Raw genomic sequence first — 21,830 nt, forward strand, 5'->3', positions numbered from 1 at the left:
ACAAGGTTCTGCAAAGCAGTGGCATTTCTTTGCCGCCTCGGGTGGTGATATTCTGCTGCAGAGGTTTTCAACCTTTTTGGGTCCACAGCTCCCTTGAACAACTAAATTCTTTCTGCAGCACCCCTGTGGGGGCTCAGGAGCCTAGTTATGCCACCCCTTGCCTGCAGAGCCGACAGCCCTTCGCCCCTTTTCAAATACCATTGAATGTTCCCTCAGCCTCTTCTCTGCTCCCCTCTCCTTGAGAGTCCTCTGGGCAGCCACAGCTGTCGCCCCTGGTCTCTGAACTGCCCCCCCCCACCTCAAAGAGAAGTGCCTCCTCGTGCTGCCCCACAGGGGCCCAAGGAGCACCCCCTGGCCAGCCCCAGAGGCACCAAATAGATGTGCAAGCCTTTGGGAGGCAGAGATGTGAGAAGGCATCAGAGGAGGGAGGGAAGGACGGAGGCTAGTGTTGCCCGCGGCACCCCTGACCGTCATTCAAGGCACCCCAGGGTGCCATAGCACACTGGTTGAAAACCACTGTATCTACTGTGTTTAAGAGAGCTATCAACAGACTTTAGTCTTCTAAACCCAATAACTTGAGGGCACTCCTGAATGCAAACATATACCCAGCAGCTGTCCCGCATGGATAATTATGGACACTACTGGAATAAAAACAGCAAGGTTGCTGGCCATAATGAAGCAACGAGCCATTCTAATCTATGCAAAAATACTAATGGAGTGGCTCAGTTCTTCTTGGGTTTCTTTGCCTGTTCCTGGTTCCTATGCTGTTCTTGTTTCTACTGTATGACAAGAAGGGAGCCCATAGCACGCATGCGCACACACACACACAACACCATAGTTTCCTTGCTGCAGTGGTCTCCTTGTTGCAGCTTTGAAATGTACCTTCCTGTCCCAGGGGACACTAAAACCCATTTCCATTTATGGCAGATAACATCAAAAGTGTAAAATAGGTCCGTTCAAGGAACCAGGACAGGTTCGCCGTACTCCAAAAGGAGTTACGGTTGCTATAACAAGCATATTTAAAGTCTCAGGGTGTAGATCTCACGGGTTCCTTTATGCTTCAGAGAATGCACACAAAATGACATTTCTCTCCATTTGTGTGGCTTTTGCCATTTCCCAAGCCAGTAGATGAAGCTCAGCCGGCAGCCTGCCATCTGGCAAGAAGTAGCAAGTAACTCTGATTTGCTCCCCACTTCAGTGGCATTTTTTATTAGAGGACTGTCCAGTTTCAAGAGAGACTTAGGCTGGATCTAGATGCATCAAAGAAATGTTTCAGTTAAGCGCATTGCAAACTTTGTATGAGAAATCATGTTGGCCAAAACGGTCATCTGGTGTCAGTGTTAGAATGCATAAACAACATATATAAACCATTTTTTTCTTTGCCAGTGTAGCTGAGTCCTGGGGATGAGGACAGATATAATTTTAGTAGAGGGCAGGGGCCAATCTGTAAGCATCTTCACTGTGTTCAAGACAAGTGCAAGTCTTTCTCTCCAGTGCCAAGTTGTGTGTGTGTGAGGGGGGGATAGTTCTGCAAGCACACTTTGAATTATGCCAATTGGCTAGTGCCCGTGACTTCACCAAGGCACACACTCCAACCTCCAGATCAGGCCTTGTCCACACTTCCACTTGTCCACTGCCTAGAAAACAAGGATCTGAGCAGTTTCCCACTTGACCTCTGCTTTCCCCTTTGCTTCATTCATTTCCCAGGGAAATCTCACTCATTAGGAGTGCTGACATCTCTAATGAAGTCAGGTGTGAGGTGGGAGGGCATGGTTTGGGGAAAACAGACTCACAAACCAAATTGGAACCTGTGCTATACCTAGTTAGGCCTGTAGAGATTCCACCACACCTCCGTTAGAAGGCAGAGAAAGGACAGGTTTGGTGATAAGAGGGCTAGCAGATTCTGCAAGAAAGCAGGGAGAACTACTACATTCAGGACTGGGAGGGCTTGTTGCAAGCCCTAGAAAGTTTGAAGAGCCATGACTGGTATACACTTTAACCTCATTTGGGGATTGAGTCTGTTTTGGTGCTAAACTGGACAGGGCACTTCTAGTTGGCATACTTTTAGAGAGGAGCTGATATGCTGGGAGCTGGAGCTGGTGATGAGAATATCACCCCTGAGAACAGGTACCCTTGGCCTCCAACCCTCTAGCAATTCAGCAAACTCTGTAAACAGACTTATGGGTTGGCTACTATTTTTATAGTACCCACCTACCCCTTAACTGCAGTCGCGGCGAGTTTGCCGTAAGAAATGTGTTTTTATTTCGTCCATTTGCCGTTATTTTGGGTTCATGCGGTAGACCTGTACTCTTGCTTTGTTTAGGCAATGTTAAAACCACAGCAAAGTCATGAGATTCCAGCCCTCTGCTCCCAAAGTTTGGCACCAAGGAAGAACGCCACCTTCACCCCATGGCACTTACAAAGAGAATGGGCCTGATTCGATTAAGGAGAAGGAAACTCATGTGTAGAATGAGAGGTTCTCCTACCTAAACTTGGATGGTGTTAACAAACTATGTTTCTGTAGCATGATACTCTCAAAATGGATTGAAAACACAACCCCCAGCTACCGCCCAGCATTCTTTATTTCCTGTTGCATCTTCTTCCGTTTCTGTTGGATGTTACCAATGCCCTTCTGTTGTAGAGTCCCCTGAATGTTTACTTTTTTGTAAGGTTCTCAGCTTTAGCTGATGCCACCCTTCCTAATTTCAACAACCCACTAGCTTGTCCACTGGGCTCCCCTCTGCTTTTCTTTCTAAGTCGAGGCACTCCAAAGATAACGCCCATCGCTCATGTCTCTTTCCCTGTATTATTCTCAGTCCTCCTGATATCTGGCCTATCACTGTGCTTTCCGTTCCAGGTTTTACAATGGTGTATCACTGTGCTTCCCTTTCTGGAGATACAAAGTAGGTTAAAATACTTTACTGGGCCAACCTAGGGCTGCTTCACTCTTTGCGTCTCTAATGTGCACAACAGAAAATACATTGCAGGTACCTATATTTTTGAAAAACAATGTGGACATGTGACACACATATTTTAAACAGTGTGTATACACACTAGGGAGTCACAGTTGGCATTAGCTTCCCACTGTCTCTCTCTCCACACACTGACTCACAAGGTGTGAAGACATCCCTAGGTTGGCAAAGGAGTATGAAAACTTTTTGATTTTCAAGCAATTCCTTATCGGGCAGATAGAGAGCATGCAAATTACCAATAGGTGAAATGTTTGCATTCCTGATAACGGGCTGTTTATTTACAAGCTAGAAAAATCTGCATTGCCCATACTGGGCTGTTTGTAAAGCTACATTCCAAAAATGGCTGGAGAAACGTACACCTAGCAACACACATCTCACCAAGCGGTTGCAAAATAGGCATTGGAGCTGTAATAGTAGCGAGCAAGAGATCTCTGCTCATTAAACCACTTCCTTCCCTTTCTCTCCCTGAAAAAGTGTTCTAGGTTCATCTTCAGTCTATGTGGTTCCAGGTTCATCTCCATTCTGTGTGGTTCTAGGTTCATCTTCATTCTGTGTGGTTCTAGGTTCATCAACATGCTTCCCATCCTCATGGTTCAGAATTGTCCTATAACAACTCAATTGCTGTGCCTCTCTTTCTGAGTAGCCATACCTAGGCTTGCCAACTGGTTGTCCCTATGGCTGTGCTTCCTTTCCTCCCTTTTGGAAATCTTCCTGCCCATGCCCCATGGTTTGTTTCTCCCGCCTTCTCTCTTCGTTGCCCTGCTCACAATGGTAGGTCTGGGGAAATGTAGGGAGTTACATGCCAAGCGCTGGGCGCACTTCGAATCCCAGCTGTGCTGCCTGCAGCTTCTTTCGCTACCTTAATATTTCGCGTAAAGCCATAAGACCTTCTGACCAGACTCTCGGCCTAAAGGCAGCTGCCCTCCGCTGCCCACTCCGGCGCTGGTGTTTCAAAACACTCGGCACTTTAACCCCGTTGAAGCCATTCCTTCTGCTAATAATTATATAGCAAGAGGCTGCTTTAGGAACACAATGTGGACGCTTTCTTCCGTCGCCCTTTTTTCCCTTTGTATCCAAAGCATTAATGCCTTTGAACATAGCATATAATGTACTCCAGGTAGTAGGTAGGGCTCCTAGGCCATAGCTCTCAGTAGTGTGTGTGCCCCCACCCTACCCAAAAATGTAAATTTTTCTTCTTTAAAAAAAAGAGTGATGCGTAACCATGTTTGATCCTTAAAAAAACAAAAAAGTGAAAGGAAAACCCACCACAAATCTAGGGACTTGGGCCAGTACGTTGTTCCCCCACTCCACCCTCTGATGGTTCAATGTATATTTTTGATGTACTATATATAAATATAAATATATAAAAATGTTGAGATTTAAGTAAAAAAAAATATTTTGATAACCATTGCTCTACTGTGTTACTTGGTCAATAAATGGAACACAGGTGAATGAAGAACAACTCTCGGCTCATTGGTTTGTTGTCGGATGATGGGACAGCGAGAGCTGCTCAGGCAAGACCTTAACCACAAGCTGGACTGGCATAGCGTGATCTGCAGCCGCCTCAAAAAAGTGTCCGGAGCCTTTCAAATCCCTTCAGCTCATTTCCATGTATTTGTTGCGACTTTGCATTGCCTGTTGGCGTTGGGATTTGCCCCCGTTTTCACTCTGGCTCTGCGGCAGGTTGAAGCAGCATCGTAAAATGGGTAGAGAGAGCTCAAGTCTAAGGTCTACACAAACTGGTCTACACAAGTCAGCAAAATGGGGCTGTAAATCTGGACTGCACCACTTCAGATTGTAGCTGGGTGGCATCTCTTCCCCTATACAAAAGAAATATACATCTGGATATGGAAAACAACATCTAGGATGAAGGGTGCAATTCTAGGTTTAACCCTTATATTGGGGGGGGGCAATCTGCTCCTGCAGAGAGTTGCTGAACTACAACTCTCAGATGCCACCCCTACTCCACATCTGTAGTGTGTGTGTGTGTGTTTAAATTTCTAATGTTACAAATCTAGCAATAAGTAGAAGGGAGTGTCTGCGATGGTCTCAGATCCTCTGTAGCCTTTATGTAGTTCAGTGCATCTCTGAGTTCAGCTGCTTGTCCAGATTCTACCATTCTTGAACAGGAACAAAGTGCCAGGGCTGCTCACTGGTTACAGATTTATTTATTTTTGGGTGGCCAATTATATTTTGCAAAACCAGTTGGTTTACATCTATTTGCATATTGCCCAAATAAACATACAGCCTAACTATCACCTTGGTGGAAGACACCAGTTTTCAGTGTGCAGGAAGAAAGTGCAATAACCTAAAACTTTTATTAATAAAAGAAGTAATAATATATTCTGCATTCCTCATAATAGTTTTACACACCAGAGCTAAAAGGATTCCAATACACTTATTAGCCATTATCATAACCGGCGATCTCTGGACGACTATTATACCTTCATTCTTGACTCCAGCTAAGTAGTGATCTTTCCATGGATAGTGCTCAGTGGAGTTTACTTCCAGGTAAGTATGTATAGGATTGCAGTCTTAATTTGATGCCAGCTGTCCAAGAAATTGCTTATAACTGTTCCTAAACCAGATTGGGAAAGCAGGGTCACTATGTTTGGAAAAGCCATTCATGAGATGTCCAAAATCAAACCCATCCCATGTACTGGAGTGTTTTTAAATATATATACAATCATAGAATTGTAGAGTTGGAAGGGACCCTGAGGGTCATCTGTGCAGGAATATGCAGCTGCCCCATACAGGGATCAAACCTGTGGCCTTGACATTATGAGCACCACATTCTACCCAACTGAGCTACCTATTTAACCAAAATCAGCTTTCCCAAAGCGTTAAATCCCATTCCTGGAATGACACTTTTCCCATACTTCTGTTTGTTTGTTTGTTGAATTTATATACCGCCCTACACCCGGAGGTCTCAGGGTGGTTCACAGAACAAAATCAAAATATAAAACCACAAAATATATAATCAAAATAAAAACAACAACCCAATAACCCCCTCCCCCCAAAAAACACATTTTAAATGGGCATTGGATGTCAAATCAAACAGAGGCCTGGTTAAAAAGGAACGTTTTTGCCTGGCGCCTAAAGATGTATAATGAAGGAACCAAGCAAATTTCCCTGGGGAGAGCATTCCACAGGAAGGGAGCCACTGCAGAGAAGGCCCCATTCTCGTGACCTCTCGAGTAGGAGGCACAAGAAGAAGGTCCTCAGACCCAGAAGAAGGTCCTCAGATGATCTCAGGATCCAGGTCAGTTCATATGGAAAGAGGCAGTCCTTGAGCTATTGCGGTCCTGAGCCGTTTAAGGCTTTATAGGTCAAAACCACCACTCTGAAATTGGGCCTGGAAACTAATCATTAGGAAGTGCAGTTGCACCAGGATCGGCCTTGAACTTAAGGCATGTCACTGTTTGCTTTTCTTCCATCCGCAATTACTCAGCATTCTCTTCTCAATAAACAAATACAAGCCTTTCTGCAGATATTTCCTGTTAGCCCAGAAGTCTGGGAGATAACAGATTAGCTTGGCCATGAGCTTGCTCCCATGTTGAACAGCACATTCCACTGTCCTCATTGCCCCCATAGCCCTGCAGCTTCACCCTACAGCACTCATCCTCCCTTGGTGGGCAGAAGGAGAAGGAAGGGAAGGGAACTGAATCAGGGTCACCACTCAAATGGGGTCGGTCAAGGAAGACTCCCCTCTCTGCTGCTCATGCTGCTCTTCGGGACCCAAATCAAAAGCAAAAATTTGGTACCCTTAACACAGGTTTCCAAGGCTAAAAACAAAGCCGCTTGGAAAATAAGAATGGCTCCAAACATGGTTGAATATTCAACAATGGCTGGGTACACATTACCACTTCCTCTGACTCCAGTGGCACTTCCACCATTGGTGTCTGAAGCCAAATACACAGGTTAGCTGCAATCCATCCTTATCCTGTAGTTTCTTGAGAAATACTGCCGTGTGGTGTTTCCCCCTCGTCTCAAACCAACGTCCACCCCACTGGAAACATAAGCTGAGGTGTGTACACTTGTGAAAGCCACTGCACATTCAGATGACAACTTCACTGAATAGGGTACTTTGCTTTGGGTGCAGGAAAACAGATCAGGTAACATGCCTCAGGTTAAGACAGTGGCGTAGCGTGGGGGGTGCAGGGGGGGCCAGCCACACCGGGTGCAACATTTGGGGGGGGGAGCGCTCGCACTCGCAGCTCTCTGCCCCTACCTGGCTCACTCACTCTCTCTCACTGCAGTGCTGGCTGTGCGAATCCGATCCGAGCTGCCGGGTCGCCGCCCACTGTGGAGGGGGAGGGTGCCAGGCGTGCGGTGCGGAGCGGAGAGAGAGCGGGGGAGGGACTATCTGGGGGAGGGACAGTGCAGCGGCCGCCCAGCGCAGTGCTGAGCGCGGGAGAGAACCACACCCGACCAGCCCAGGCAGCAGCAAAAAGAAGCTGGCGGCGGCGGCAGGTTAGGGGGGTTAGGGGCGCAAATTACTTGCCTTGCCCCGGGTTAGGGGGCGCAAATTACTTGCCTTGCCCCGGGTGCTGACAACCCACGTTACGCCGCTGGGTTAAGACATCCCCACCCTCTCTCTGTAAAAATGTGGACTTGAACCTCAGTGAGGAGAAAGCAACCTCACTGTGTTTTGCGCCACCAGTGTGCCCCTAGCCCGTGATTGCAACAAGGCTGCTCTTTTTTTATCGCACAACACACCTGTTGGCACTTGACACAGGCATGTGGTGTCAGCTTCAGAGAGTCCCCCCCCCATTCAAGTCAAAAGTGGCGTCCACTGTGTTCTTGTGGTGTTCTCCTTTTTTTTAAAAAAGGGGGGGAACATGCAAAGAGAGGAAGGAAAGGAGTGGCTCATCAGGAATCTGCTACTGGGTGTTCCCTTTTCACGTTGGCTCAAGGTAAGGCCAGCCCTATGTGCATGCAGGTCCACGAGATACAGTGGGCACAGCACCCAAGTCACCCGTCCACGGAACCACTACTCTTGTTCTTGCGGCTGAGCGGAAAGGCGGACTTGCTCTGCGGCTGCGTCATCTTGCTGGCAAGGTAGACAAAGGGCTCAATGAGGGTCCGGCGGTCGGCGACTGAGATTTCCCACAGCTTCACTTTCTCGGCCTTGGCCCAGTGCTGCACTGCGTCATGGTCCACGCGTCTCTGCTCCTGCAAGTCGCACTTGTTGCCCAAGACCACGATGGTGACCTATCGCAAACGGAACAAAACGACAAGTTGGCATGAAACGAACGAGAAATGCACAGATCTGCATGTAAGCAAGGCTGGTGGGCCCTTCCTCAGTTACCAGATTAAGGATGCAGGATAGAGGGGCAACCAGTTACGGGCGAGTTTCATTCTTGTATAGCCAGTGTGGTATAGTTGTTAAAGAGTGTTGGACTAGGACAGGGGTCAGCAAACTTTTTCAGCAGGGGGCCAGTCCACTGTTCCTCAGACCTTGGGGGGGGTGGACTATATGGGGGGGGGGAATGAATGAATTTCTATGCCCCACAAACAACCCAGAGATGCATTTTAAATAAAATCATGCATTCTACTCATGTAAAAACACCAGGCAGGCTCCACAAATAACCCAGAGATGCATTTTAAATAAAAGGATACATTCTACTCATGTAAAAACACGCTGATTCCCGGACCGTCCATGGGCCGGATTGAGAAGGTGATTGGGCCAGATCCAGCCCCCATGGACTAGGACCTGGGAGACCAGGATTCAAATCTCATTTGGCCATGAAGCTTGCTGGGTAACCTTGTGCCAGTCACTGCCTATCAGCCTAACCTGCCTCACAGGGTTGTTACAGGGATTAAATGAGGAGGAAGAGAACTGTGTATTATTATTATTATTATTAGTTATACCCCACCCACTCTGGGTGGCTCCCAACAGAATATTAAAAACACGATAAAACTTCAAACCTTAAAAACTTCCCTAAACAGTGCTGCCTTCAGATGTCTTCTAAAAGTCAGATAGTTGCTTATTTCCTTGACGTCTGATGGGAGGGCATTCCACAGGGCGGGCGCCACTACAGAGAAGGCCCTCTGCCTGGTTTCCAACCTCACTTCTCGCAGTGAGGGAACCACCAGAAGGCTGTTGGCATTGGACCTCAGTGTCCAGGCTGAATGATGGAGGTGGAGACGCTCCTTCAGGTATACTGGGCCATGTACACTACTTTGAGCTCCCTTATCAATAGTTTCGTCAGGCTCAAAAGCCAAGGGGAGGGAGGCAGTTTCTCCACTTGAGTACTGGTGTTTATCGTAGCAGCTGTGCCTTGAAGCTCTGAAGTTGGTGGGAATGACTCCTAGGGGCATGAGTCAATGAGCAGGACAGGAAGCCTGGGGTTGTGGCGCAGGAAAGAGTCCGACTGTTTTGTTCCTTGTTCAGCAATAGCAACCTAACCTTCCCCTGTCAGGAAAGTACAAGATGTGCTCTCAGCTCATGGGACATGATAGCTAGACCTAGCTCAGGGTCAGCTCGAGGTTTTAGTGGCTTTTCTTGGTCAGTTTGGTGCCGTGGGGATAATACACCCTCTCCTCTAGCTACACCCTTTCCCCCTTTGGCCTTTCTCCTAAAAGCATTATTTATGAATGCTCATAGCAAGATGACTCTAGAGCAAAGTTTCCCAAACTCTGTATCCAGCTTGGTTTTTTTGGGGACTACAGTTCCCATCATCCCTGACCACTGGTCCTGCTAGCAAGGGAAGATGGGAGTTGTAGGCCAAAAACAGCTGGAGACACAGGTTTGGGAAACCCTGCTCTAGAGTAAAACAGGGTTTAAGGAAATTATGATGGGCTAAACAGAGGTTAAAAATACCCCGTGTGCAAGTCACCAGAAAAAGTTTCTTTTAATGCCCTTTTACAATCAATCATAAATAACCCTTCAAAACTCTTGTTGCCTTTGGTGCCAAGCACACCTTAAGAGACACGGGTGGCACTGTGGTCTAAACCACTGAGTCTCTTGAGCTTGCCGATCAGAAAGTTGGTGGTTCAAATCCCCACAACATTTACCATACTGCTTTTCACTGCTGTTCATATTTCTAACCCTACTTGGAAATTTATTAGTTTATTGTATCTCTCTAAATCCTCCCCCAAAATCCCCACTCTTCCCATATCCTTCTCTCATCTTGGACCCTTATTCTCACTGACATAGTGGCAAGTTCCACATATTTAATCAAGCAATATCACTATTGTTCTTTAGTTGGGAGTTTTTTGCCCTTCCATTTTTGAGCATATAATATTCTAACTGCTAGCAGTGAGAAGCCATTTTTAAATGTCCCCTGGGGCAGAAGTGAGAGTCCCCACAGAACACCAAATGAAGAAGATTTTTAGTGGAACGGACGCTCATGAGAGGTGGTGAACTCTTCCTCCTCAAAGATTTTTAAACAGAAGTTGGACGACCCTCTGTCATATATGATTTAGGTGAGATTTCTGCACTAGATAACTATTGGGGTCCCTTACAGCTGTACAATTTTGTGATTCTTAACGTGAATTATTCTACCGGACTGCCATTCACTCGTGTGATTTGATTACAAGTTTTACAGTGCAGAAGGATTTCTTAAGAGCTAAAATGTCAAAACTCAAAATAAGAGGGCAAATGCTGTCTATTTTACAGAGTGGGTGGATGAGGGGGTGAGGAAACAGCAGTATTTTTTGTCCTTTTAGCTACTGCTTACAAGCTAACAATACAGGCTCTGCTGGCTATTACATGTAATTATTACACATTTTTCTCTGGCAACTGCATTCAAATCAGTTCAAGGTTTCATCATGTTTTTCAAAAGGCACTGTGGCTGAAATCTTTTTAATGCAAGTTTAAAAGTGCTTATTGGTTTTTCCCTCATGTGTTAAGTTTATGGCCCTCAAACACAGCTGTTATTGTTTTTGAAGGCCTTGACCCAAATATTCCCAAAGCTTGCCCGACCTGAGAGACTAGCCAGACCTGAGCCCCAGAGTGCATTCTTCGCTCCTCTCCTCAGCAACAGTCCTCATGTTTTTCCATGACTCACTTTAAATCGAGCCGCGACCTTGTAGCGGGAACTGACCAGAGAGAATCTGTGGCATCTCTCACACACCATATAGTTAAAGCACATGACCTCTCATGCCCCTCGCAGAGCTATAATTACCAGAACCCTTAACAAATTACTGTTCCCAGGATCCTCTGGGGGGAAGTCACATGCTTTAAATATGCTTTAAATCATGGGTAGGCAAACTAAGACACAATCGCCATCTAAATCCAGCCTGTGCACGGTCCGGGAATCAGCGAGTTTTTACATGAGTAGAATGTGTCCTTTTATTTAAAACGCATCTCTGGGTTATTTGTGAGGCCTGCCTGGTGTTTTTACATGAGTAGAATATGTGCTTTTGTTTAAAATGCATTATTTGTAAAGGTAAAGGGACCCCTGACCATTTGGTCCAGTCGTGGCAGACTCTGGGGTGCGGCACTCATCTCGCTTTATTGGCCAAGGGATCCGGTGTACAGCTTCTGGGTCATGTGGCCAGCATGACTAAGCCGCTTCTGGCAAACCAGAGCAACGCACGGAAATGCTGTTTACCTTCCCACCGGAACGGTACCTATTTATCTTTTTTTAAAAAATATATATATATTTATTACTTTTAAACACTACAAAAAAGGGGGGGAAGAAAAAAGACAAAGAGAGGAAAAAAAAGACAATACAATACAATATAAGCACTTTGACGTGCTTTCGAACTGCTAGGTTGGCAGGAGCAGGGACTGAGCAACGGGAGCTCATCCCGTGGCAGGGATTTGAACCGCCAACCTTCTGATTGGCAAGTCCTAGGCTCTGTGGTTTAACCAACAGCGCCACCCGTGTCCCTGGGCTATTTGTAGGGCATAGGAATTCATTCATTTCCCCGCCCCCCCAAAAAATATAGTCCGGCCCCCCACAAGGTCTGAGGGACAGTGGACCGGCCCCCTGCTGCAAAAGTTTGCTGACCTCTGCTTTAAATGCATGATGTACAGGCAAGCACACTTGAGATTGTGGGGGCCAGGGCCGTGTGATGTAAGCACACCATGTGCACACTTCACGGTGCGTACTGACATGTTATGCGTACGCCGCGTTGGCTTACGCACACGGCGCAAACACATCCCGCAGAGTGTGAATGCATGGCTGCTGTGGAATTTTGAGGGGGCCTGGCCCCCTCCTTGAAAATTGTGGGGGAGCCTTGCCCTCCCCTAGATTGCGCCCCATGACCATGTGCTGCTAATCTGTAAAGCGTTGGAGGAAAGGAAGTTCAAAAACTCAGGTGGCCTCAGTGGCCCGGAGTACCTTCCATCAGCTTCGGCTGGTGGTCCAGCTACGCCCCTATCTGGACAGGGAGAGCCTAACTACTGTTGTCTATGCTCTATGTAACCTCAAGTTTAGATTACTGCAATGTGTTATACGTAGGGCTGCCTCTGAAGATGGTTCAGAAACTTCAGCTAGTGCAGAATTCAGTGGCCAGGTTGCTCACCGGAACATGATGGTTTGGTTATATTACACCGATCCTGGTTCAACAGCACTGGCTACCAATTAGTTTCTGGGCCCAATTCAAAGTGCTGGTTTTGACCTATAAAGCCTTAAACGGCTCAGGACTGCAATACCTCAAGGACCGCCTCTCTCCATATGAACCTATGTGGACCCTGAGATCATCTTCTGAGGCCCTCCTTCGTGTGCTGCCTCCTTGAGAGGTCCGGAGGATGGCAACACGAGAACAGGGCCTTCTCTGCAGTGGCTTCCCTTCTGTAGAATGCTCTCCGCAAGATGCCTTCATTATACACCTTTAGGCGCCAGGCAAAAACGTTCATTTTTAACCAGGCCTTTGGTTGATCTGTTTGACATCCTGTACCCTTTTAAAATGTGGCTCTTTTGGCGGGGGGAGGTTATTGGATTATTGTTTTCCTTTTGATTTTATATACTGTCATCTTTTCTGTGAACTGCCCTGAGACAGTGGTGCCTCGGGTTACAAACACCTCGGGTAACAAACACTTCGGGTTGCAGACTCCGCTAACCTGGAAGTAGTACCTCAGGTTCAGAACTTTGCCCCAGGATGAGAAAAGAAATCGCGCGGCGGCAGCAGCAGCAGCGGGAGGCCCCCCATTAGCTAAAGTGGTACCTCGGGTTAAGAACGGTTTCAGGTTAAGAACGGACCTCCGGAACGAATTAAGTTCGTAACCAGAGGTACTACTGTATATAAATTCAATAAATATAATAAAAGCCAGAGAGCTCTAGACCAGGAGTGACGACGTTATGGCTGCCAGAGGGACTCCGTTATCCCGCAGCACTGGCCATCTTGAATGGGGCTGATGGGTGTCCAACTACATCTGGAGGGCCCCCCACACACACCTTTCGGTGTAAGCGCACCAACCTCCTTTTTATCCTTGCTCTTGTCTATCTCCTTCTTCAGAATCTCCACCCTCTTGAAGGACTCCTTGCTGTCAATACTGTAAACCAGCACGTATCCATCAGTGCAGGAGAAGCAGTGCTTGGGCAATTCCAGCCCATCCCTCAAGCCTCGAGTGTCATAGAAGCGCACCAGCTCCCGAACCCCCCGGTCCGTCTCGATGGAGCCCACGTAAATGTCCTCTTGGGTTTCGATCATCTCTGAACCTGCACACAGCCAACGGGACAGAGGGCAGCAATTACTGGACACACGGAAATTGTCGGGAGTGTTTTCTCAGAAGGATTCGTTCTCTCCATACTCGCAGCAGCCAGGGGCAGTGCTTTTGTTAGGCCAACAAGAACAAAATAACTCGCAAGTTCTTGAGTTCTCCAGAACTCTTCCATCAGGTAAACTAAGGAGTTCTGGAGAACTCATAATCTCGTGTGATATTTTGGCAGCTGGCCTAATAAACTTAGTACCCTACTATGGATTTAGGGCTTTATTTACAAATTGAAGATATCATACAAATGTTCACAAAATATTGTGTAATTACCATATTTTTCCGTGTATAAGACTAAGGCTTTTTTTACCAAAAAAATTAGGTTTAAAATTGGGGCTCGCCTTATACACGGGTAGTGCTGAGGGGTGTTTTCTTAATTTGGAGTCCCCCAAAATAGGAAGCGTCTTATACATGGGGGTGTCCTATACACAGAAAAATACGGCATACACAATTACCTTATAGTTTGCATAATTTTAAAAATACATATAAATAATGTAATTCGTTTAAATACAGTTATTTGCACCATGCGAAGTTTAAAGATGAGAGAGAAGAGCCTATTCATATCTAATTGGGAACTTTTCCTCTTTTATAGCAACTTATAATTATTCCAATTCTAGGAACCCCCACTTCCTTTCTTGACATACCAAGTTACTAAATTCCACCTGGTCATTATTTCCATACAATGTTCCTTTCTTTAATTTTTCTTATGGGCCAACACTGTTACCTTTACTTTGTACAGTAGCCAGAGAATCTTTTGCTAACTCCCCGCCCACCCAAAAAAGCAAATGTCTCTGCAGTTGCTATCTACATTGGGAAGAAATCTTCCATTAGTGCCTGTGAATAATTTCCTCCAAATGCAAATCTCAGTTCTAGAAGAGGGATTTTCCATGTGGAAAAAGCTACATTCTCTCTCCACTCCTGATCTGGTAACTACCAGCCCTACTAAGCTAATGGAATTTGCCTTTAAAAACAAAACAGCCACTTTGTACTGAAGGCAAAGATGCATTTAATGTCATATTCAGTTTGGCCCTAAATAACTGATGCATAGTGCCATCGGTGCATCTCTATGCCAGGTAAAAGCTGCACCTGTTGGATTTCTGCCTGCCATGCAGCTGTTAAACGCAATTGGACCTGTGCTAGAGCAGGGAGAACCAGCCCTTGGTCTGACTGATGACCATACTCTGTGTCAGGGACCAGGGCTGTGCCCACACTCCAATTTGCCCTGCATCGGGTCCGTTCCCACCACTGCTTTGGAAAGCAGTGCAAACATTATGTTATACACTATCCGTAAAGGTAAAGGTAAAGGTAAAGGTAAAGGGACCCCTGACCATTAGGTCCAGTCATGGCCGACTCTGGGGTTGCGGCGCTCATCTCGCTTTATTGGTCAAGGGAGCCGGCATACAGCTGTGGCCAGCATGACTAAGCCGCTTCTGGCAAACCAGAGCAGCGCATGGAAACGCGGTTTACTTTCCCGCCGGAGCGGTACCTATTTATCTACTTGCACTTTGACGTGCTTTCGAACTGCTAGGTTGGCAGGAGCAGGGACAGAGCAATGGGAGCTCATCCCGTCGCGGGGATTCGAACCACCAACCTTCTGATCTGCAAGTCCTAGGCTCTGTGGTTTAACCCACAGTGCCACCCACGTCCATACATGTTCTCTAATTTCTTAGGACATATTGCATTTTTGTGTGTTTTCCCCTCAAACCAGCTCCAACCCGAATTGAGAAAAAGAACGACCTAGGGCTTATCCACACTTACAGTGGTACCTCAGGTTAAGTACTTAATTCGTTCTGGAGGTCCGTTCTTAACCTGAAACTGTTCTTAACCTGAAGCACCACTTTAGCTAATGGGGCCTCCTGCTGCCGCCACACCGCCGGAGCATGATTTCTGTTCTCATCCTGAAGCAAAGTTCTTAAGCCGGGGTACTATTTCTGGGTTAGCGGAGTCTGTAACCTGAAGCATATGTAACCTGAAGTGTATGTAACCCAAGGTACCACTGTACTTTTTGCCCTGTTCTTTCCAGGCAGAAGACTGTGACTTAAAGATCTGTCTCCAAGCACCCAGGTTTATTTTGCTCCAAGCATGCCTTACGAAAGCCGCTCTTTAAAGCTGAATTGGAGCAAATGTCAATTTGGTTTTTCTGAGGATTCCTGTTTGCTCCAATTGAGCTTTAAAGAGCGGGTTTTTGTGGGGAAAGCTCTAGAGGAAAAAGGAAAAGAAAGGAAAAGAAAGGGTCCTCAGAGATGGAGCTTTTAATTGCGAACCATGCCTGGAAAGATCGGAGGAAAGGTAAATGTGGATAAGCCCGTAGCTGCACTTTAAGCCAGTAACTTGGGAAGATAGGTGAACTAATGCCAGTGTACTGGAAGAAGCAAAGATCACCAGTATTGAAGCAACGATTCTTCAACATCAACTTCGTTGGACTGGTCATGTTATGCGGATGCCTGATTATTGTCTTCCAAAGCAACTACTCTATTCCAAACTTAAAAATGGAAAGCGTAATGCTGGTGGTCAACAAAAGAGTGACTCAAGGCAAATCTAAAAAAATGTAGTATAAACACCAACAATTGGGAAACACTTGCCTGCGAGTGCTCCAACTGGAGAGCAGCCTTTACCAAGGGTGTCATGGGCTTTGAAGACGCTTAAACGCAGGACGTAAGGGAGAAACGTGCTAAGAGGAAGGCACACTTGGCAAATCCACACCGTGATCAACTCCCGCCAGGAAACCAATGTCCCCACTCCGGAAGGTCGTGTGGATCCAGAATTGGCCTCCACAGTCACTTACGGACCCACTGTCAAAACCGTGTTTATGGAAGACAATCTTACTCAGCTACGAATGATCGCCAAAGAAGGAGAAGAATGCAGCCTGAGTGCAATTGCTATGTGGCCCAAGTTTTCTGCAGCATTTGGTTTGCCCCATATTCACGACTGGTTGAGACAGATTTGCCTATTGTGTAAGACTCCAAAGCTGCCTCACCTGTCTGCAGTTTTTCTGCCAGCAGCACTCTACTCCTTCCACATTTTTCTTGACACTCTGCCTCTGCGTTTTTTTTGTTTGTCTCCAGAATTCAATTTTGTCAGCTGACCAGCCTTTCGGCCCTTTACCCACCCTCAGTATAGACTCCAGGATTTTTTTTTGGGGGGGTAGGGGTGGCACTCTCAACAACAGTATCCTTTGTGGGGGCCCTTAACCTAAAAGAGGTGGGGTTTGCAAACTGAGCATGATCTTGTGCTGCATTTGATCTTCTTAGGTGCTCTCTACAAAGTGGAAATGGTAATACTGCTAGGGTAATGAGCCCTCTGCTGGCCTTGGGCCCCGAGCAAACACCCAACCATCTGTATTCTCCTGCCTGCCTAACTAACACAACATCAAATTCCCCCTCTCCCTGGGTCCCGTGTAACCCAGTCAAACTGAACTTCCACTTTGCTCACGATTCTGCACTGCATGTTAACTTCCTAGTGGCTATATATTTAATTCTTCAAGCTGCATCGCTAGGCAGTGTGCAAAGAATCAAAAATAATTTTTAACCCCCTACAAAGAAAACAGAGTGAACGGTACTTAACGAAAGAACTAACCCGCTGAGCTGCGGGTCAGACAGAAAAGTGGGGTTCTGCGCCCTCTCCCGAAGACCCGCCACTGAGAGAGAGGGGGACATTCATTCTGGAGCTACAGAGTAACTGATAGAAACACATTACTTCTTGCTGCTACCTTTTTGTGAATCAGGGCCTGAGAAGAGCATTGGAATTGAGGCCAGGGGGTGGTAAAACAGGTGACACTCCCCAAGAAACATGGGACCCTGGCTAGGATATTTTCTCCCTGGCCACTTAGAATCACTCCCAATGGTGGGCAGGCCATACATAGGCAAGCAACAGACGCTTTTTAATTTTCGCAATGGCTCTGTACAGTAAATTAGCCTTAAAAAATGGTTTTGGCTTGAACAAGCAGCATAGTCATCCCCTCCAACATTTCTCTGATGAAAATGGGACGTACAGTGGTGCCTCGCAAGACGAAATTAATCCGTTCCGTGAGGCTCTTCGTATAGCGGTTTTTTCGTCTTGCGAAGCAAGCCCATTGACGGCTTAGCGGATTAGCGCTATTAGCGGTTTAGCTGCTTTTAGCGGATCAGCTGATAAGCGGCTTAGCGGCTTAGGAAAAGGGGGGGAAAAGGGAAAAAACCCCGCAGGAACTCGCAAGACATTTTTGTCTTGCAAAGCAAGCCCATAGGGGAATTCGTTTTGCGAAGCGCCTCCAAAACGGAAAACCCTTTCGTCTATCGGGTTTTCCGTCTTGTGAGGCGTTCGTCTTGTGGGGCACCACTGTATTATTATTATCATTATTATCATTATTATTATTATTACCATTATTATTATTATTACCACCCCACCCATCTCTGGGTGGTGTCCAACATATATAAAAACATAATTAAACTTTAAACAAAAACTTCCCTATATAGGGCTGCCTTCAGATGTCTTCTAAAGGCTGAATAGTTCCTTATCTCCATATCCTCCAACATTTCTCCAGTGAAAACAGGGACGTCCTACCATACCCTCCAATATTTCTCTGATGAAAACAGGGACGTCCTAAGGAAATGCAGGACATTCCGGGATCAACTCAGAATCCGGGACGGCTTCTGTAAATCCAGGACTGTCCCCAGAAAATAGGGACACTTGGAGGGGGCCTGGATTTGCCTTAAAAACCAGTTTAGGCCTGAACAAGCAAGGCTAGTGAGCTGTGCCCAGCTGAAAGCCAACACTCACCGACCACATGGTTCCCATAGAGGAGCTGCTCCAGGATAGAGGTCTTCCCAACGGACGCTTGCCCACATACTACCACTTTACAGCTCTTCCCCATCTTCTGGTCGGTGGGGGAAGAGGAAGAATGCAAGAAGCTGCAAATGGAAGGCATGCGGTGAAAGCATACATACGCATACAAACACCCACACATCTCTGTGTGGGCGCAGGAGCAAAGGAAGCACCAAAGGACATCAGTCTGTCTAGCTCCGTATTGTCTATGCGGACTGACAACAGCTTTCCAAGGTTTAAGGCAGGAGTCTGTCCCCAGCCATACCAAGAAGAGCCAGGGTCTGAACCTGGAACCTACTGCATGCAAACACTCTGTCGCTGAGCTATGTGCCTGAGGCTGTTTTTTGGAGTTTCAGGGAGGGACTTCCAGCAGAACAGCCAGGCTGCCTGGAGCCCAGGTTTGTACCAGCAAATTGGGGGAAAGGGCGTGAGCAGGAATGCAAGCAGCCCTAAAAGGATCAGTCGTCTGGGGAAAGACACACTGCAAGGTCCAGCAGTCTTGCTTTCGACTGACCCCATCAGGAGCTCTAGAAACTTATCTCCAGCTCTGCAGATCCGATTCACACATTTTATTATTTGAGGAACATATCATTCCAATGCTGCATTGTATCAAATATTATCCTGCAATCTGATTTAATCACGTCCATGCGTTTCTTTTCTCTCTTTTTTTAAATTATTAAACAGTTTCAACATAACAATTTATCAATCCAGGCATTCAATTACATTATTTTTCCCTTCCCCTCCCCCATCCCCCCCTCTCCCTCCCACCCAGGACTTCCCTCAGCTCCCCTCTCTGGTTTCTTTGCACATATTATTCTCTGCATATTATAAAATTGTACATATCCTTGCCTTGTCTATCATATATTTAACTAATAAACTTGTGGATGTTTATTCAAAGCCTGCTAAGGAGTCCAAGTCATGTGTTTCTTGCCCATTGCAAGCATTGCACAGAAAATAAGTTTTCATTGTTGTTGCAAAAAGGTCGCTATTTTCATCTTGCATACATTTTCTATGTCACATAAAAGGTAAAGGTACCCCTGCCCGTACGGGCCAGTCTTGACAGACTCTGGGGTTGTGCACCCATCTCACTTAAGAGGCCAGGGGCCAGCACTGTCCGGAGACACTTCCGGGTCACGTGGCCAGCGTGACATCGCTGCTCTGGCCAGAGCCAGAGCCAGAGCCAGAGCCGCACACGGAAACGCCGTTTACCTTCCCGCTGGTAAGCGGTCCCTATTTATCTACTTGCACCCGGAGGTGCTTTCGAACTGCTAGGTTGGCAGGCGCTGGGACCGAGCAGCGGGAGCGCACCCCGCCGCAGGGATTCGAACCGCCGACCTTTTGATCGGCAAGCCCTAGGCGCTGAGGCTTTAACCCACAGCGCCACCTGCGTCCCTCTATGTCACATAGAAGTGTCAAATTTCACTAGACTTTTGCCCCTCTATTCCTAATCCTTTTTACTCCGTGCCCAGCATAGGATTCACCTTGCATCGAAGTAGGCTCTAATTCACAAAAGGTTATGCCAACAACGAATGCACTCCTCTTCAAGGCACTGCCAGACTCTTTTCCTTTTGCGTCATACAGATTTGCTAACCAGAAAGCCTGGACTGGTGGCTGTTCCCTGTTGGGCCTGTGCACAGGTCTGCTGTCACATAAACGAGTGGCATAAACCCTTGGTACGACGTGAGCATGCAATTCCACACTGATCTTGCTTTTCTAAATGGTGCATCCTGTTTTGAGAGCTTCATCTGAGAAAGTTTGGCTGATCCTGATCGGCTGATCAGCGCACACCTGCATGGGGCTATATAGACCTACCTTCCCAAGGCGCCTGCCCCTTTGTTTCGTTACTTTCTGCCTTCAGCTTCAGCCTGGAGAGGAACTGAGGGCCAACAAGTCAGCGGAGCTAGGAGAAGTGGCAGAAAGAGAAGGATGCAGCCCACAGCTCCATCTAGGGTTGCATGTGAAATGTTGCTATGCTATGCTCAGCAATTGCCAAGGGCGCTTCAGATGCAGAACACTTAAGACAGCAGCATAAATTGCACAGTGCGGAAGAGTTGCACAGTGCACAGCGTGCGTTTCTGTGCGATGGGGGAAATGGTGGAATACTACAACAGAGAGAATGGTTATGTGCTGTGATCACACTTTTTTCACAATTAACTTATGAATTCTCTGCCACAAGGTGGATAGCCACTGGCTGCTTTCTCCTGGGAAAACTTGCTGTTAATAATAATAATAATAATAATAATAATAATAATAATAATACATTATTTATATCCCACCCTCCCCAGCCGAAGCCAGGCTCAGAGCGGCTAACAACAATAAAAGTAACACAGCATTCTAAAATCAATTCATTTTAAAATCAATTCAAAATCAAATTAATGGCAACCATTGGTCTAGAGTTCTGTGAGGATTGCCAAAGGAGGGGGTCAGGCTGTGCCTTGGCCAAAGGCCAGGCGGAACAGCTCTGCCTTGCTGGCCCTGTGGAAAGATGTCAAGTCCCGCAGGGCCCTAGTCTCTTGTGACAGAGTGTTCCACCAGATCAGAACCACTGATGGGAGTTGGATTGGATTTACCACTGAATCAGAACAAACAAGAATGGTGGGGTAACCTAAAAACCTCTTGGACCCATGCTTTCTAGGCACAGCACAAGAGGGTGAGCCCTAAGATGACTCAAAATACATTAGTTGAGAAGGATAGGTTTATTAACAACCATTAGCCATAAAAAGCCACCATTAGTTATGCTAGCTAAAGGAAAATCTCGTGTTCTAAAGCTATATAGCAGGGATGAAGAACCTGCAGCAGCCAGCCACTTTTTGGACTACAGCTCCCATAATCCCTGACCATTGACCATGCTGGTTGGGGCTGATGGGAGTTGGAATCCAACAGCATCTGGACAGGCCACAGGTTCCGATTCAAGCTTTGAGTGGACCAGATGTTGGAAATGAGGACTATAGGAAAGTTATCACTGTCATATCCTTCTGGTGTGTTTCTCAGGGTGATTGAATATATTTATATAAAATGTTAGTTATGTACTTCTACATAGGTTTTTTTTCTTTAAAGTGATGAATCCAGCTGAGTTTAACAAAGCTCCTTCCTAAGCAAGCATAAATAAGGACTGAGGGAACCCAATCCCAGCAACGAGCCCCCGTAAGTACAGGCCAGCCTCAGGTTTTTGTTTTTTTTCTTGTTTAAATTGTTCTTTTATTGATTTTGTAAAATTCAAAATAAGAAATAAAAATATTTGCACAGACTTACAAACTTGGTTGCATGTGAACATACAGCAATAAAGTAAAACAGTTGCAACAATTATCATTTTTTACTTGTGGACTGACATGAGAGAGAATGAATGCCAGAGCATCATATTATGATGTACAACAACTTGTTAATAA

At 46.4% G+C, this 21,830-nt stretch overlaps 1 protein-coding gene across 2 annotated transcripts; it reads right to left on the minus strand.

The window, feature by feature from the left end:
• Window positions 1-5,125: 5,125 nt before the first annotated feature.
• Window positions 5,126-20,360, minus strand: NKIRAS2 (NFKB inhibitor interacting Ras like 2). Of its 2 annotated transcripts, none has more exons than XM_079950144.1 (4): window positions 20,257-20,360; window positions 18,400-18,530; window positions 13,347-13,588; window positions 5,126-8,186 (listed from the first exon to the last, which is right to left on the minus strand). In XM_079950144.1, exons 2-4 carry the CDS (start codon window positions 18,491-18,493, stop codon window positions 7,947-7,949), a joined length of 576 nt encoding a protein of 191 aa, XP_079806270.1. In that variant the 5' UTR covers window positions 18,494-18,530; window positions 20,257-20,360; the 3' UTR covers window positions 5,126-7,946. The 2 variants fall into 2 exon arrangements, with proteins under 2 accessions (XP_079806270.1, XP_079806271.1); XM_079950145.1 differs by lacking the exon at window positions 20,257-20,360 and adding an exon at window positions 19,926-20,242.
• Window positions 20,361-21,830: the final 1,470 nt, after the last annotated feature.

This window comes from Podarcis cretensis (genome assembly GCF_951804945.1).
Source record: "Podarcis cretensis genome assembly, chromosome: 13".
Lineage (NCBI taxonomy): Eukaryota > Metazoa > Chordata > Lepidosauria > Squamata > Lacertidae > Podarcis > Podarcis cretensis.